Below are 17,128 nucleotides of genomic sequence, written 5' to 3' on the forward strand. Positions count from 1 at the left end.
TGATTGGTTAAAAAATATCCATTCCTGGTGTTTCTGAGGAATGAAGCATATTTGTGAGTAGGACTCTAATCAGGAACCAAAAATAGCCAAGACACGTTGGCTCTGAGTCTGCTAACTCCGCGTGCAATAACAAGTGTGTCTGGGTGGTGCCTGGGGCCCTCTGCCTCTCTCCAGCTGTCACTGACCTGCTGGGGAGTGTAATCAGACCCATTTCCATGGTTAATATTTAATTCTGCAGCCCCAAACACATGCTGCTAAACAGAGCAATCCCGAGCTCCATAAATACTGGGTGACACATGCAGGTGAGGCCAGGTAGAGCCCCTGGCCCACCAGAGGACCATTGCCCTCCCTGGACCTCCCTGTGTCCCCTGTGGTGGCCACATTAATGCCCACCATTCAGAGGCTCTGCCCTGGTGAAGCTGAGTGGGCTAGAGCAGATGCCCTTTGTATTCGTAAGGGCAAATAAATAAAATGTATTTTATTTGCTTTACTGCCCATCAGTTCAGACGTTGGGCAGGGAGGAGAACATGGAAGTCTTCAGCCTATGTTCTCAGCCGCAGTGGGATTGCTTCCTCTGTCAGAGGTGGTTGTGCACAGCAGATGAGATGACAGGTATATGCGGACCGATTTTCAAAACTGAAAGGCACTCCCCAAATGAGAGGGATGGTGGCTTCCTCTCCTGGCTCCGAGCCTCTGGCCCTTGCCATCTGATTCTAGAACGGTCCTAGAGGGTGTGCAGCCAGGGGAGGCCCATCCCCTGTGTGGTGCATGGAGGACAGCAGCTGTCATGCAACTCAGCGAGGAGGAGGGGGCCCGACATGCCCACAGGGCAGAGACAGCCAAGGGCTCAGCCCAGTCTTCATGCACTTTTAGATTAGAGCTCACAGAACCTAACAGAACGTGGAGCTGGTTCCTGCAACTCCACGTGTGGTCCCAGGAGGCCTGGGAGGCTCGCCTCTGCAGTTTTCCAGTACAGGAATTAGGGGTGTGCAGCGTTTTGCTGGAGCATGACAAATGCCCTGGGATCTTAGAAAGCGGAGGTTAAAGAGACCTCGCTCCTGCCTTGCAAACTATCAGGCCCCCAAGCAGTGAGCCAGCACACTTGGAGGGTGGAGCTATTTCCAGAGGCAGCCTCTGGCCTGTGCTTGGGGGCCCAGGATTCAGACTGACCTCCTGGATCCCTTGTCATCGCTCAACCCCATGCAGGAGCCTTTCTTTAAAGTGGGCATTAATAGGACAACCATGTTCTTTATCCTTAGAGATGTTCTTTTCTGTTTTTGTCTTCAGTGCTAGAGAAGCTGGGTCTTTCCCAACAAAAGAATTTGCTTCGTATCTGGCTGAGCTGGTAGCAGGTCACCCCCCCCCCCCCTTAAAGCAGATAGAAGCACGGGAGCGCCAGCGAGAGGCCACGTCCCCCAGAGACACTTAGGATGTCTGCAGGGTGAGAAGGGGGTCAGTCAGCAAGCAGCCGTAGGATTCTAGAATGACCTTGTTGTTCTTGGCGTGAAACAACGTATCCACAGGGCCGGGGCTTCGAATCAGAACAGCCGCACTCCTCACTCCGGAGTCTTTAGCTCTGCCCCGTGAGAACAGGCACTGCATTCACAAGAAACCAGCTTGAACTTGTTAAAAACGTCCCTTGGCTGGGCAGCTTCTTCATCCTCCCTCCCAAAGTTCTGAGGCCTCCCTACCTGATGCTTTTCCTCAGACCTGTCTCTTGCTTCCTCTTGGGCTCTCTGCTGAATGTCCAGCGGGCCACCCTCAACCCCAGGGCCCCGGGGTCCGGACAGAGCGCTCGATTCACAAGTGCTGCTGTGCTTCACTTCTCAGCCCGCCGGAGATCCTCCTTCAACTTCGAGTGTCTGCGCCGGCAGAGCAGCCAGGAAGAGGCCCCGCCGCCCCCCGCCTTCCCCCACCGCACAGCCCTGCCCCTGCACCTGATGCAGCAGCAGGTGAGCTGGCCCACCTGGCCTGGACATCACAGGCCCGATGGGCACCCTGCATGGGACCCACCCTCAGGACACCCCCTTCTCTCTGACTGCCAGCAGCAGGAGGGTCAGAGAGAACCTTCACGTGCACTAGGGTTCAATCCTGTAGCAACCCTGTCAAGTAGGTACGATCGTGAACCCATTTCACAGATGAGCAAATGTCAGGGACAGGGTAGGTGGCTTGCCTGAGCTCACACAGGGGGTGTGTGACCAAGTTGGCATTTGAATCCAAGGCTGCCAGCTTCCAAAGCTGGGCTCTCGGCCTTGGTGCACGCTGCCTTCTGTCCTGGGTGCTGGAGATGGGATCTGGTACAACCCCTGACCCAGGGAGTGGCGACCGTTTGCCTGATCCTGAACAATTAGTGCGGCCCTTTATTTGTTCTGAGACATTGTTCTTTCATTAAAACACGTCTCTAGAGCCCTCTGCGGGCAGGGCCCTGTGGCCCCAAGGGGGCGGGGTGAGCCCCCGGCCCGGACTACGAGGGGCATGTGGTTCAGGGAGGAGGACCGTCCACAGTTAGGTGGTTGGACAGGAGGGGGCCCAGGGTCTGAAGGGAGGGTGGGGGTGCAGCCCACTCACCAGGGCTTTGCCTCAAGGACAAGAATATGGTACTTTTTCTTCCTGAAAAGAGCGCATCGGAGATGCCGTCCACCATGTATGTGTGTCGCGGGGGGAGGCATGCAGGGAGCACCCAGTCCGTACATGTGCAGAGAGCCAGCTCGCCCTACATGAGCACACGAACACTAGCTTCCACTACGGGTCTCTGCCAACTTTTTACTCTTCTGCCTTCGGTTTTTATATTAATTTTTAATCATGTCCTACTTTATTGTGAAAGGACAGAGTTTGGGCAGGCCCAGCCATCAAATGCCATGAACCAAGTAGGCACAGAAGTCTACATGAGCACATGTGTGAAAATGCCCTTCCCTCTGCCGTCCCGTCCCAATGAGGACCTGGTCCGTGTCTGCCCTGCCTCCCTCGGGTGGCCATGGCTTCCAGTGGGCCACAGGACTGTGCTGTTCACAAGACCGGGCATCCGGGGCCCTCTGTGCAGAGGGAGCATCAGGATGCATCTGCTGTGGTGCAGCTGCAGGTGGGAGGAGCAGACCCTGTGCCAGCTGCTGTGAGGATTTGCATTAGAGAAAGGGAGCTGTGCTCCTTCCCAGGGCTGGGAACTGCTCGTTTGCCCCGAATGGACTTCATATTTAAACGTAGAGTGATCTGGCTGGTATGTTCACATGCCACAGGGCCAGTATCTTCCCTAATTCTCCACTGCTCAGCAGCAATTTCGTGAATTAGTGGCTGATTCCTACTTGGGAACGGTCATAGGCAGCGCATTTGGGGAAACACAAAATGGTCTGCTAGAAAGCCAGATTTTACTGCCCATGTCCTTTTAAAGTCATTGTCCGAGGCTGCCTTTGCCCAGCTTTTGTGCCTCCTGCTTGGTCTGCGTGCGGCCTGCGGCCTGCACCTGAGGACCTCTGGCCTTCCCACCTCCCCTCTCCCCTCAGATCATGGCAGTTGCGGGCCTGGATTCCAGTAAAGCCCAGAAGTACTCGCCGAGCCACTCAACCCGGTCATGGGCCACCCCTCCGGCGACTCCTCCGTACCGGGACTGGACACCGTGCTATGCACCCCTGATCCAGGTGGAGCGGCCAGATGCCCTGGACCAGGTCAACGGCAGCCTGCCGTCCCTGCACCGAAGCTCCTGGTACACGGACGAGCCGGGCATCTCGTACCGAACTTTCACACCAGCCAGCCTGACTGTCCCCAGCAGCTTCCGCAACAAAAACAGTGACAAGCAGAGGAGCGCAGACAGCTTGGTGGAAGCAGTGAGTATGGCCCCCCCCAGAGCGTGCCACAGATGGGCAGGCTCCGCCCGGCGGAGGGGGGACCCGCTGGAGCAGCGGTGGTTGTGAGGGTGGGAGGCCCCAGAGCCCAGCTGTGTCGCTTTTTGTCCGATATTGCCCACTGCTCCAAAGCAAAGATGGGACGGACAGCACCAATATACAAATACCACCACTGCCAGTTCTCATGAAGGAGCTGTACCTAGGATTGCACGTGCTGTACCTGCAAATATTGCCAGCTTCTCCTGAAATCTTTTTCCGCAATGGGGCTTGTTCTTGTTGGGCCATATGTAGTGTTTGAAGTCTGTGATGTTTTCAAAGCCATTGACATTGAGCTATCACGTGTGAGGTCTAACGAACATAAAATCATGTCCTGCAGTTAGGGCTTGAGGTGGCTCCTTTGTCATTCCCCGCCCCACCCCCACCCCCAAAGCCTTGTAACACATTCACGCGATGCATTTGTCCCATACAGGTCCTGATATCCGAAGGTTTAGGACGGTATGCAAGGGACCCAAAATTTGTATCGGCCACAAAACACGAAATCGCCGATGCCTGTGACCTAACCATCGACGAGATGGAGAGTGCAGCCAGCAACCTGCTCAACGGGACTGTACATCCCCGGGCCAACGGGGGTGTGGGCCCCGTGTCACACCGGCAGGACTATGAGCTCCAGGACTTCGGGCCAGGCTACAGCGATGAAGAGCCCGACCCTGGAAGGGATGAGGAAGACCTGGCAGATGAAATGATATGCATCACCACCCTGTAGCCCCCAGGGAGGGGCAGACTGGCTCTGGCCTCAGGTGGGGCGCCAGAGGGCCAGGGAAAAAGTGCCTCGTAGTCAGGAAAGTTTAGGCACTAGTGTGGAGTCCATATTCAATTAGACTTTTGTACAAGTGATGTCATGCCTCAAGGAAGCCATAAACCTGGTAGGGAACAGCCGCGCACATGTGCCCGGCTCCAGCTGTCGGAAGCAGCAGGTCCAGCCCTCTTGGGGAGGACCGGCAAGGAGGTCGGACAAGCCCAGCCCACTTGTCCAGAGTGCCCCCCCAGGCGCTCACCCACGCCCACCCACCTGCTGGCATGGTGGGGAAGGTTAAAGGTGATGACGATCACCACACCTGTGTCATTACCTCAGCCATCGGTCTAGCATATCAGACATTCACTGGGCCCAGCATATCCATTTTTAAACCCTCTTCCCCCAGATACACTGCTTCCTGGTTTCTGTTTAGCTGTTCTGAAATACAGTGTGTAAATCAGGACCTACCTACCAGCCGTCATCCTGAGAGGGGAGCAGGACCTTATCCACGAGGTTTTCTGTTATGTGACCCCAGTTTACAAGAGACAGCGTCACTCAGTTGGTTTCTGACTGTCAGGTTAAGGGCAACTGTAAACTGGAATAATCATGCACTCGCAACCAGGTAAACTTAGATACGCTAGTTTGTTTAAAAATTATAGATTTACTGTACATGACTTGTAATATACTATAATTTGTATTTGTAAAGAGATGGTCTATATTTTGTAATTATTGTACCGTATTTGAACTGCAGCAATATCTATGGGTCCTAATAATGGTAGTTCCCCACCGAAATCTAGAAATTATTAGCATTTTTACTTGGGCTGTACAGAAGTAGAAGAAATAGAGCCAATTCTCCTTTATTCAGTGAAAAATCTTTTGGGGATGACATTTTAAGTTCGAAAGAACTTGACACTACAGAGATTTTTCTAAAATATTTTGAGTTACTATAAATCTACCTTAACCCAAGATACACCAGATGACGATTTACAGTCTTGGCTTTGGGCAAGAGTGCTAGGATTTGATAGTGGACCTCTGGTCCACCGTGGGTTGCAACTTTTATTCTACTGACCCTTCGACAAGTTCATTACAGTAGGTCGAGCTGGTTACTCTGACCTTGTGGCGTTCACAGTGGTGGTTTCCTCAGCTGCCCCCACAAGGCATTTTTGAAGTTCCTCTGCCCTTCCTTGCTCCCTGGGGATGGCTACTGTGCTTGTCTTAAATAAGGAGTTGGGGCGGGGGGGGGGGGGGGGAGTGGGGAGGGGGGAGGCAAAGCGATGATCTGTGGGATGAGAACGTCAGAGGTGTCCACAAATCATATTGTTGCCTTTTTACAAAACATTGCTGTACTGTGTGTTCTCTCCGAGGGCTTTTATATGCAACTGAATGAGGGCTGAAGTTTTCATTAGAACGTACTCACACCCCGATTGTACTTCCTGATGAAAACCCACTTTTGGACCATTAGACCCACCCAGGCTTCCTTTTCTTTTCAAAGAGTTACGCCGTTTGTCAACTTTCCTTGGCAGGGATTCCCTGCAGTCAAAAATACAGGTAGCAGTTTTTGGTTCAAAATTTTTAAATATCACCTACATGACCTGTTAATGTTTTGGGTTTTTGTTTCGTTTTGTTTTATAAATAACAACACTTTGTTATGAAGACCTTACAAACCTCTTCTTAAGACATTCTTACTCCAGATCCAGGCAAAAACACTTCCAGGTTTGTAAATGACTATTTCCTGACATAATTTTTTTTTATTAAAATGCAAAATGTTCTTCAGAACAAAACTGTGTAAGAATTTTGTGTTAGGGAGCTCTCCTTGCAAAGACCTGGAGCGGGGCAGGCACTCTGGCGAGGGCGGTTCTGTAACTGCATAACTTTGTGTTACCCTCACGGCTCCCTCCTTAATGCAGAAGGTAACACCAGCTGCCGAGAGCAGTTTCTCCTTAAAGGGCTAACCCACTGTCCCCATCGTCTCCGCTGGGCATTACTACGACTTAGCAGCAGCCCAAACTGCCCTCCCAGGATGGGGTTTTTTGGTGCAGGCCACAATCTTTTCCAGTCAGTAAAAACTAGCATTTTTATAAGCTGTACTGCTCTTAACAGGTCTGCTTTAAGCCTGGTTCAATCTCCTATCAACCATTAAGTTGTTCTTTGTTAAAAAAAAAAAAAAAAAAAAAACAAAACTGAAGTTGTAGAGGATGTGTTATTTTTTTCTTTGCTTTAGAAAGTTTTAAGATTAAATGTCTCTCCTTTTTGGGCCCCCTCCCACCCCCTAAAAAATAGTACATTTGGTTTCTCATGTTTTTCTTAATATCACAAATATGTCAGCTTGGATTTAACTACCAATGAGCAGGATCCTCATTAAGCATTCTCTCTGGTTTCTATCCTGGCAGCCTGGCCAGACGGGGCTTTCTAGCTCTGGGAGTCTGCCCAAGCCTGGGAAGCCTCTTGGTACACAGGGCACACAGCATGGGCTTTACCTACCTCACTGCTGACCCCACGCTTATGAAAGGAACCAGGGCAGTTTATTTCACATTATTTTTTATGGTCTTTAGTGTCTTTGCCAACTGCCTGTTCTCCTACAAAGGTTTCTGCTGTTATGATGGGCGTTGGTTTGTTCTGAACACTGGTCAGCAACAGACCTATCGTCTGGCACAGAGCTCCAGCTCCTACCAGACTCAAAAACAGATACCAGCTGGGCTCTCATTGTTGACAAAGTTTTTATTTCTCCAAAATAGTATTCTTTCCTTCCTGGGGGCTTCAGAGGGCAGAATAGGAGAATGGGGAGCAGGCCTGGGGCCCTTGCCTCCAACATGGGAGCACCAGCGAGAGTGGCCTTGCAGACACCCTGTGGGGATGGTGGCAGGAGAGAGGGAATGGGAGACGGCCTGGGTCTCAGAACAGGGCTGGTGGAGAAGGCATGTGTTTCCCTCTAGGTTTTAAGGGAAAAGGATGTAGATATTAGCTCTGATGTTAAGTTGGTAGAAACAGGAAACAGCCTTTGTGGGGAGGAAAAGAGTTTGGCTGGAGAGGAGAAGCTATCTGATTTTATGGAAATGAGGATTCCTACAGTTGCCCCGGAAGCAGAGAGGCTGCACGTCTGGAAGCCAGGATCCGGCTTCCAGGACCTGCCATTCCTGGTCATGCTGCTGGTGAGCTGCTCCAGTTTCCGTGCCGTCTGTCCTCCGTTCTACCAGGAAGAACCTTCTGCTGACGCGGCAGCTTGAACGCAGTCTTCTTCAAAGGGGTCCATGCCCGGAGCCCATTCAGGTATATACACAGCTTCCTGTTACACTTTTTCAACCGTTTTTTGAAAAGTACATTCTTCTGTTTAGGTATCATGGGTGCTTTGCCAAGGGGCTTCAAAAAGATTCTCTCAGGGCTGAGTGCTGGCCTGGTCTCTGGGGCCCCCAAGGGATGCCTGACTGTAGCTCAGCCTCCCTAACCCGATAGGCACTTTTCTCCCCTCTCTGGCTTCCCCAGCCAACAGCCCTCTTTCTGAGGCTGAAGGTTCCCTCATGGCAATGGAACCTCGAGATGGCCTATTATGACACGGGCCACTATTCCACTCCGCCAGACGGCTGCACGCTCCCCTGTCCTGGCTGGAGCGAGGAGCCACTTCAAAGCACACTATTCCATCTTGTGGCTGAACCCCGACAACACAGTGTTTCGCCTTGACTTCTGTGGGGCCTGGATACAGAACACTCGCGGTCCACTCTATTTCTGCATCTGGCTACACTGTATGATCATATGGGATGAGGCTCAGTGACCGAGAGTGGGAGAGGGGCCTAGATGTAATCCAGCCGTGCAAGATCACGTACCTCCTCTCACCTCTGCTTATCTTACAATACAGACACAGGAGGCAAAGCAGCCACTGCTCCAGAGACTGAGACCACCACAGAATAGAATGGCTGTGTCACCTGGCTTACCCGCACTAGACAAGGTCAGCACAGTCACAGGCAGGCCTGGACCCCTCCACCTACCCAACTTGTCACTCATTGGCCCTCAGAGCAGTGAGATTGGCAGCTGCCCTCCTCTGATCTTCCTTCACCCCTGCAGGCGGCTCCCAGGCCCTGAGGCTGACAGTTGTGGACCACGGATGCGGGGGCACACGGGGACTTCCCTAGAAGAAATCAATCTCTTGGCAGATTTAGAACCTCCCTTGGGACAGAAAATGCAGCAAGATACAGGTAAGAGTAAACCAGAGCCACTTAAAATTTTTAAAGGAAGGAGAGGTGTCATGGTTTTCTTCTCTCCATCTTTCTGGAAGGTCTGTCTCACAAACACAAGTTGTGGCTGTCTGGCCTCCATGACACCTCGATCCACTCTGACCCTGGGGGAAGCCTGTAACGCCCCCATTTTCTTCCCCTCCCTGTTCTGTGTCTAGCACAGCAGCTTTCCATGGAACAATCCTTTTCTCCCCTGCTGTGGGAAGTGGCCTTGGAGATCTTTAGAAAGATCCATCCAAAACACATTTATTTCCATTACCCTGTGAGAGCAGTCTGGCTAAGGCATCTCCATTCAAAAAGAAGTTACTGGATTACATTATTGGATTATAGGAAGTTTAAAGATCAAAGAACTATTTTAAATGCTTCTTGTATCTGCTCTCCACCCCCCTCCCCCCCCCCAACTCAAATCTTTGCCAACTTATTTTTTCTTTCACTCAGTTGTACTTTTACAGGATCAGGTACCTAGTTTGACTTGACAACTTTTTCCATCAGCCTCAGCTCCATCCCAGTCGGGTCCTGTGGATGTCTGCAGAATACGAATTAGCCGGCTTTGTCCGCTGTGAGTCACTTCCCCAGGCTGATGGGAAAGGGTCCTCTTGGGCCAGCTGCTTTGGCATGGAGCAGTGGTCTGGTGTGTGGGGTCTGCTCTGGATTTCTAGGTTTCCCTGGTAACAGGAAAATCTTTTAAAATGCTAAATCATGAAACCTATGGTAGGGAAGAGACTCTCCAGAAGCTTCTTTAGATCAAGGTCCAGAAATCTTCCCATTGGGCTGTGTTTAGTAAGAACCAGAGCACTGGCGAGGTGGGCCCTCAGAGTGGCCCAACTGGGAGTGAGATCGGGAAGCACGGGGGAAGACTGTGTTTCTCCCAGCAGGCAGCTTGCCCTCCAAACAGGGACACCGGAGGCTTACGCACAGGCCTCAGCTACAGCGTGCAGCCTGAGGCGGGGGATGCCCCCACCCTGAGAACCCAGTGTGGTCTAGCCACCACCTAGCTTCTGGGCACAGCACCCTGCTCTTAGAGCGACTCGCCTTAAGAGGGAGGCCTGAGAGGGAACCACTTCCCTCAAGTCTGACCAGAACCTGGACTATTAAGACAAGGCCATGGCAGAAGTTAACCATCATCTTCCTTTGGCCTGTCCCTTGGTCCCCTCTGCTGCCCCTTCAGGAGGCAGGGGGAGGGGCCCGCAGGAAAATGCTGGGGAAAAGAAACCTGCTTTGCCGCCCTGATACTGGTCTCCCATCCTAAGAGATTAACCCATTCTCAGCCACTGAATCCTAACATTCTAGACAGTTTCAGGAAAGGACACTAAGGGCAGGGACTCTGCTGACCCTCTTGGCTTGTCAGGAGGCTTCTCAGGCAGTGACTGCCTCAGCGCTGGGTGGCCAGACTTCCGGGCTTATAGACAGGGACGTCCTTGTCCTGGAGTGCAGGCTGCCCCTTGATGATGTCAGCTGCTTTCTCTGCGATCATGATGGTGGGGGCGTTAAGGTTGCCGCTGACCACACTGGGCATGATGGAGGCATCAACCACCCTGAGGTTTTCCACTCCAAGCACCCTGGTCTGTGGGTCCACCACGGCAGTGGGGTCAGAGGGCTGGCCCATCTTACAGGTGCACGAGGGGTGGTAGGCGCTGTCCGCTTTCGCCCGCACAAAGGCATCTATCTCTTTATCTGACTGCACGTGGCTTCCTGGCTGGAGCTCTTTCCCTCGGAATGGTTCTAGGGCTTTCTGAGCAAAAATTTCTCTGGTCAGCTTCACACATTGTCGGAAGTCCTTAATGTCGGCTTCTGTTGATGAGAAGAAATAGGTGAGGTGATTCCTTTTACCATGCTGGCTCTGCCAACAGATTCTGAGCACAGAGAGGCTCAGTAAGCTGCCCCAGGGGACACAGTTCAGGGACATGGAGCCACCAGATTGCCTGTCACCTACTCAGAGTCAGTTAGACTGCAACCAAGCAGCATCCCACGAAGGCAAACAGCACCCTAGGTGGACACAGCCTGCCCCGGGGGCCCTAGGTGTAACTTGGAGGTGAGACCGTACACCCTGCCTCCGGCAGTGTGGCTGTGAGCACGCTACGGGTCATTATCGAGCAAGACCTGCCCAGTGGGGAGTGCTCGGTTTTGCTGCATGCAAAGAGGCAGGCCCAGGAATGTAATCTGCTTCTGGACGAAACTCAGAGTAACGAGCAACAGTCTCCGTGAGCCCCAGTGTACACAGCCAGATCTCCTTGCACCTTCTGGTAGATTGTTCTGAAAGCTACAAATCTCTCCTGCTGTGTAAAAGGACATCCCAGGGTTACTTCAAGGGCCCCAGGGCACTACCTAGCAGCATGTGCCAAGTTTATAGCCTAGAATTGGGGCGGGGGGCGGGGGTGATGTGTCTCAGAAAATGTGGTCCAGGAGTAGGATTCAGAGATAAATGTAAACCCCATGAAGGCATTCATTCATTCATTCATTCATTGAACAAATGACTCGGCAAGCCCAGGCCCGGGGGAAACAGAGGGGTTGGAGAATTACCTGTTGACAAGTAGTTGGGTTGAATCTCCGGGTGGTCCCGGGGGTTGGCACTTCTCAGTTTGAGCCAGCCCACACTCGTGCCCCGCATGGTCCCCACATGCACCTAGAAGAACCAGAGGAAGCTGTGACCTCCTTCAACCTTCTGAGTCAGTAGCTTAGGCCCTGGGGTTTCCTGTGGGCTGAGACTCCACATCCAAAGGCAATTAAGAGCAGACACATTTTAGTATTTGTTTGCATCTTACCCCCTTCCCCGCTTCCACAAGTGATCACCTTGCTGAATCACTGCTGCTTCCTGGCTTTATACCTGATGTCTTAAACTTCCAGGGGCTAGAAATCCCAGGGCCGTTGGCCTCATTTGTCTATTTCTGGCAGTCTAGATCCCTAGAGCATCTGCCCTCAGCTGGGCGCAGGTCTCCGCTTTCCACGTACCACACACACTGCCTCATGAAGACTCCAGACTCCTCCTCTCCCCTCCGACCCACTGAGCAGCTGGGGGGCAGCGCATAGGCTCCTGAGCCTCACCCCACCCCCACCCGAGGGCCCTGCTGCAGTGAGCAGAGCGCTGCTTGATGACAAGATGAAGCTGTCTGCTCACCTGGTAAGCTTCCTGCTGGGTGGGGACCCGTCCGTGGTCGATCACTTGGGATGGCAGGAAATGGAACTGGATGTCCGGGTGAGGGACCCCAGGCTGGCTCCGGATGAATCCGCCTGTTTCCAGATGGGCTGTGGCTCCATCCCCTGAGGATCAGAAGAGTGGATCAGGGCATGGCAGGCTGCCCCCCACCCTCACCCCTCCTGGCCTCTGTTCTGTTGCCTGGACCCATGTGCTCAACTCTGGCATCTCTCCCTCAGGTGGGCTCACCCAACACCACAGGTTTTAACATCAGCTACATGCCAAGGGCCTTTCGGCTTTGCCACGCCCCCCCCCCCCCCCCCCCCCCCCCCCCGGCGTCCTCCACCACAGACCCAACTGTGAGGCCTGATGTGGCCCGGTATCCTGAACTTTCCCACCCCAGGCTCTACCCCTGACAGGCTGTTCTTTCATACAAGGCCTAAGTCAGACATTCGAGCTGTCCCTGCCTCCTCCTCTTCTTCTTCATCGCCCACCATCTGACCCTCAGAAAGCCTCACTGACTTCAGCTCCAAAATCTACTGGGATCCATCTACTTGGCAATACCCCCCCACCCCCTCCCTCAGCCCAGGCTGAGACCCCCTCCTCACTGGCAGCTCCAGTGGACTCCTTGCTGGTGTCCCGGCCTACCCTCATGATGGAGTCTCTTCCATCGCACCCCTGCTTTCTCAACATGCTGCAGTCTCTCTGGCCCAACAGACTTGTTCTTCGAACACCAGATGCCTAGACCTAGGGCCTTTGTACATACTCTCCCTAGCTCTCAGATATACTGTGTCACCATTCTCTACTTTATTAACACCCTGATCTTAAAACTTAAGCATGTTTACGTGGTTTCTTTCCACCGACCCCACCAAAGTGTAAGCTCCTCAAGGGAACCTGCCTTATTGGCACAGCACACAGTACGTGGCAGGTGTGGGAGAAACACATGCTGAATACGATTTCAAAGCACCACTTCCTACCCCGGGGACTGCTCTGGGACTCCAAAAACAAACTGAAACTGCTGAGAAATGGATGCTGAGTGTGCTTTTTCTCCAGGCTCCTTGGACCCCAGAGGGTGTCCAGCATGAGGCCATCCCTGGCTATCTGTAAGGAAGAGTGGCACCCAGGTTCGGGAGTCTCACCCTGGACAGGCCCTGGGCCACCTCATCTGGTCCTCACAACAGCCTTCCAGGCAGGACTATGTATCCCCATCATGCAGATAGGAAAGCTGAGGCAAATGGTATAGCTAAGTTCTGAACAAGTGACTTGAAGCCAGAGCCCTTGCTCAGCACCTTAGGGAGGAGGCTGTGCTGCCCACAGACCAGTTCTACTATGGTCCCAGACCAGGACACCCACCTGTGAACTTCCAGAGCCACTCTAGACCAATCCGGACTTTCCTCAAGGGCTTCTGTGCTGAATGGAGAGTGATGGGGAGGGTACATGCCTGCTGGACATATATCTCCAGGTGGTCTTGCAGGTTCTGGCCAACTCCTGAAACGGGAGGGAATGGTTAGGAAAGATGGCTTCCAAGAGGGGCTTATTAGCTGTACCTGGCCTCTCGACTTCCCCTGGTTTTGAAAACTTCCCCTAAACCTATCCACATACCTGCTGAGCCAGCTCCTGCTTATTCCTCAGGTTTCTGCTTAAAGGTCGCCTCCTGGGACGCCATCCCTACGCTCATTGCCAAGTCTAGTCCTCTCATGCTGCCCAAGCCACCTGCCCTTATCACTCACTCCCGGGGCAGTCCCTGTAACCATCCCGATGCCTTCCTGCCATGCAGCACCCTCCCTGAGGGTAGGGCCCAGGCATTCAGCAGGCACCACTAAGCTGTTGTCAGATGGACCGATGGCCCCACCTGCACCTCCAGAGAAGGAGGGAATCAGGGCTTGTCATGCTGGGCAGACACTGTCACAGGCCAGCACTTTCACAAACCTCTTCTGATAAAGCCTCAATACACAAAGGGTCATTTTGGGGGCAATTTGGGTTATAAGAGAGACAAGAAGCCCTAATGGGCATTAAAGACAGTTTGTAAGATAAATTTTAGGCTTGGAATAATTGTCTTAACATGAAAAGCATGCTCTGAAACACCGAGTTGGCTTCTTTAATGTCAGGGCTGCTGCTGAGTCCTGAGGACAGAAAACACATAGGCCTGGACCCCTCTCACCCTTGGGCTGCCCTGGTGACATATCCGAGCCTGGCCCAGTGGGCTTTTCGGGTGGAAGCTCGCTGCTGGAGGGGCATCACTTCTGAGTGGGACAGTAGGGCCAGGAAAGGGGAAAAACAACACAAAGACTGGGGTGCCTGGGATAGGGCTGTCCAGTGAGGCTCGTGGGAAGAATGTGGCCGTTCTGAGGAAAGCTGACTGCTGCCCCCTCCCCAGCTCCACGCTAATGCACTTCAATAAGCTGTTTTATTAGCAGAGGCCCCCTCTGAGGAGCAGCAGCAAAGGGAGCTCACCGGGAAGGTGGCACACCACCGGGATACCCAGTTTCCTGAGGTCGTCTGCGTTGCCGACACCCGAGAGCATGAGCAGCTGTGGAGAGTTGATGGCGCCCCCGCTCAGAATCACCTCCTTGCTGGCGTAAGCCTGGAAGAGGCAGAGGCACGCAGGTCACGCTTCCTGAAAAGCGAGACAAAACCCCGAGAGCGTGGCCTTGGTGTGATGTCCCCGAGTGGTGGGTGGGGATTCCGTTCCCAGGCCCCAGAGTAAGGAAGGGGATGCTCAGCGGGCCGCTCTATGAAGGGCGCTCCACACATGCAGCTCCCGGGTGCGGGTGCGACACTAAAGCGTGCTTCACATGCTGATACGTTCTGCAACAGTCACGCTGTAACGATGGTCTTAAAAACGGGACTGTAGAGCCCCAGACACTCCAACAAGCAGCTTCAATAAAGCAAGCAGTGAGTCAGATCTTCACATAGAGGCAGAATGATCCTGACACACTGCTAAGTGGAGAACAGCATAGTGCTGGGGGCACCCGGGTGGCTCAGCCAGTTAGGCATCTGGCTCTTGATTTTGGCTCAGTTCATGGGATCAAGCCCTGCATTGGGTTCTGTGCTGACATAATGGAGCCTTCTTGGGATTCTCTCTCTCTCTCTCTCTCTCTCTCTCTCTGCCCCTTCCCCTGCTTGCACATTTTCTCTCAAAAATAAATGAATACATATTTTTAAAAAGTGTAGTGTTGAAATATGGATTATGATCACATTTGTGGTTTTTAAAGCCTTAGTACAAACCTATCAATTTCTCAAAAGGTATGGAAGGTTCTAGGAGCCTGCCCTGAGGTGGGGAGGGGCAGACAGAGGCTCACAGGAGCCACCATGGGCTCTCTGCAGGTGGCTGGACTGAGGGCTTCCTCACCTCTGAGACCCTGGGGATAAGAGACCAACTGCTACCCACACTAAGCATGACCACTAGGGTGACTGCTCATTCCCTTCCATCTCGACTGCGCCAGCCTGGAAGTAACTCACTCACCCGGTGCCTCTGGCCATTCTTGATGTACTCCACACCCACTGCACGCGTGCCTTCAAACAGTACCCTGTTCACAAACGTCTGGGCCTCGGCGGTGAGGTTGGGGCGGCTCAGTGCTGGGTGCAGGTACGCACAGGCTGTGCTCCAGCGCTTGCCTGGCAGACAGAGCAAGGCGATCAGGCACAGCCCCTGCCCCTTTGCCTGATGTGGGGGTGGGAGGGTGGGGCTGGGGCTGAAGAAAGATGGAATGTGCCTTTCCCCTGGCAGGACAAGCTCCTCCTGCAAAGTAGGGCTAAAACCAAGTCTCTGCAGGACTGAAATCCACATCCATCTGGGGTGGAAAAACACCCTCCACTCCCAACAGGATGACCAGGAGCACCTAATACAAGGGGGTAAGAACTCTATAGAGGCAGGCAAGGGCCCTGGGTCAACCCAGGCCCTGCCTCTGTCCTGCTGTGTGCAAGGCACTTCAGTGCTCTTTGCCTCAGTTTCCTCATCTGTAAGTCTCTTTGGTCAAAGAGCTGACTCTCCACAACAGAGGCCAGAGGCCTAAAGGATGCCCGAGAGTCTGTCTCCAAGTCATTTCTCACTGGCTACGAATTGTATTCTGTGGCCTGTAGGAGGCGTGAGACCTCCGTCATCTCGGCCTCTTACTAGCCCGTTTATTCTCACTGACCATGATGGGGGCAGGGGGATGGGGCTGTGATGGGCAAAAGGAGGAACCAGGGAGATGGGGGACGGGAGCCTTGTGCTACCTTGGTGGATGGTCATGTCCATCCATCCGAAGCCTTCTTGCTGGAAGCCGTTCATGTCCTCAGTGAGGGGGTAGCCAGCCTGCTGCGCCGCCTCCAGGAAGGCGCGGTGCAGCGCGTGGTTGGTCTTGCCCCGGGACACGTGTAGTGGCCCGTCGCCGCCGCGGTACCTGTTGGCACCCAGTTCGTGGCTCTGCGCCTTGCGGAAGTAGGGCAGGCAGTGCTCGTAGTCCCAGCCGGCCGCGCCTTCCCGCTGCCAGCGGTTGTAGTCCTCTGCGTGCCCGCGGATGTAGACCATGGCGTTGAGCGATGACGAGCCTCCCCAGACCCGGCCGCGCGGCCAGTACAGCACGCGGCCGTCGAGGCCTGGCTGCGGTTCCGTGTGGTAGCACCAGTTGTACCTGTCATCGCACAGGTTGGCCACGAGGGCCGCAGGCATGTGGATCTTCCACGAGAGCCGCTTGCTCCCAGCAAGCACGTCCTTGGGCCCGGCCTCCAGCAGCAGCACACGCCTGTCCGCGTCCTCGGTGAGCCGCCCGGCCAGCACACAGCCCGCCGAGCCCGCACCCACCACCACGTGACTGTACTCGTCCCCAGTCCCGGGGCCCGCGCTGGCCAGAGCACGGACGCTGGGGGGCCGCTGCCGCCCCAGGGCTCCCCATGCTCTCAGATGCCTTCTCCTCCAGCCTCGCAGGACACTCCACATGCTTCCAGCTGAAGTCCTCGTACATCCACCAAAAGGAGTGTGATGACTCACTGTTCCTAAAACAGGAAAAGAAGCTTTAAAATTTTTAACTTGACATGCACTTACAGGATCAGCCCAAAGCTGGAGCAGCTGCATCAGCGCCGCAAAAGTCCCCCACAGGCTCACCAAGTGCCCACCTCAGGCTGGGTGAGGCAGGCCTGGCAGGCAAGTCCCTGTGCT

At 53.8% G+C, this 17,128-nt stretch overlaps 2 protein-coding genes and 1 long non-coding RNA gene across 18 annotated transcripts in view; 2 read left to right on the top strand and 1 right to left on the bottom strand.

Annotated features, from left to right (window-relative positions):
* Positions 1–5,850, top strand: part of CACNA1D (calcium voltage-gated channel subunit alpha1 D) — a 301,531-nt gene extending 295,681 nt beyond the window's left edge. The window contains exons 46-48 of the mRNA XM_042927310.1: positions 1,831–1,952; positions 3,498–3,818; positions 4,306–5,850. Of these exons, the coding sequence (XP_042783244.1) occupies positions 1,831–1,952; positions 3,498–3,818; positions 4,306–4,599 (737 nt within the window). The 3' untranslated portion in view covers positions 4,600–5,850. The remainder of the gene's footprint in view (positions 1–1,830; positions 1,953–3,497; positions 3,819–4,305) is intronic.
* A 1,477-nt stretch (positions 5,851–7,327) lies between these two features.
* The window catches only part of CHDH (choline dehydrogenase), a 39,675-nt gene continuing 29,874 nt past the window's right edge, over positions 7,328–17,128 (bottom strand). For 2 of the 3 annotated variants that reach the window (XM_042929681.1, XM_042929680.1), the window contains 7 exons: positions 16,207–16,965; positions 15,455–15,606; positions 14,443–14,572; positions 13,342–13,476; positions 11,971–12,113; positions 11,376–11,478; positions 7,328–10,646 (listed from right to left, as the gene is read on the bottom strand). In XM_042929681.1, the coding sequence (XP_042785615.1) occupies positions 10,228–10,646; positions 11,376–11,478; positions 11,971–12,113; positions 13,342–13,476; positions 14,443–14,572; positions 15,455–15,606; positions 16,207–16,909 (1,785 nt within the window). In that variant the 5' untranslated portion in view covers positions 16,910–16,965 and the 3' untranslated portion in view covers positions 7,328–10,227. The remainder of the gene's footprint in view (positions 10,647–11,375; positions 11,479–11,970; positions 12,114–13,341; positions 13,477–14,442; positions 14,573–15,454; positions 15,607–16,206; positions 16,966–17,128) is intronic. The other variant, XM_042929682.1, reaches the window with a different exon arrangement.
* Positions 8,274–14,899, top strand: LOC122214464. Of its 14 annotated transcripts, none has more exons than XR_006199880.1 (6): positions 8,274–8,366; positions 8,480–8,569; positions 8,686–8,816; positions 9,294–9,414; positions 11,748–11,973; positions 14,403–14,899. It is a non-coding gene; the product is annotated as an uncharacterized LOC122214464 (long non-coding RNA). The 14 variants fall into 14 exon arrangements; XR_006199883.1 differs by having other exon boundaries at positions 14,406–14,899; XR_006199885.1 differs by lacking the exon at positions 14,403–14,899 and adding an exon at positions 13,621–14,396.

Source organism: Panthera leo, chromosome A2 (genome assembly GCF_018350215.1).
Source record: "Panthera leo isolate Ple1 chromosome A2, P.leo_Ple1_pat1.1, whole genome shotgun sequence".
NCBI classification, from domain to species: Eukaryota; Metazoa; Chordata; class Mammalia; order Carnivora; family Felidae; genus Panthera; species Panthera leo.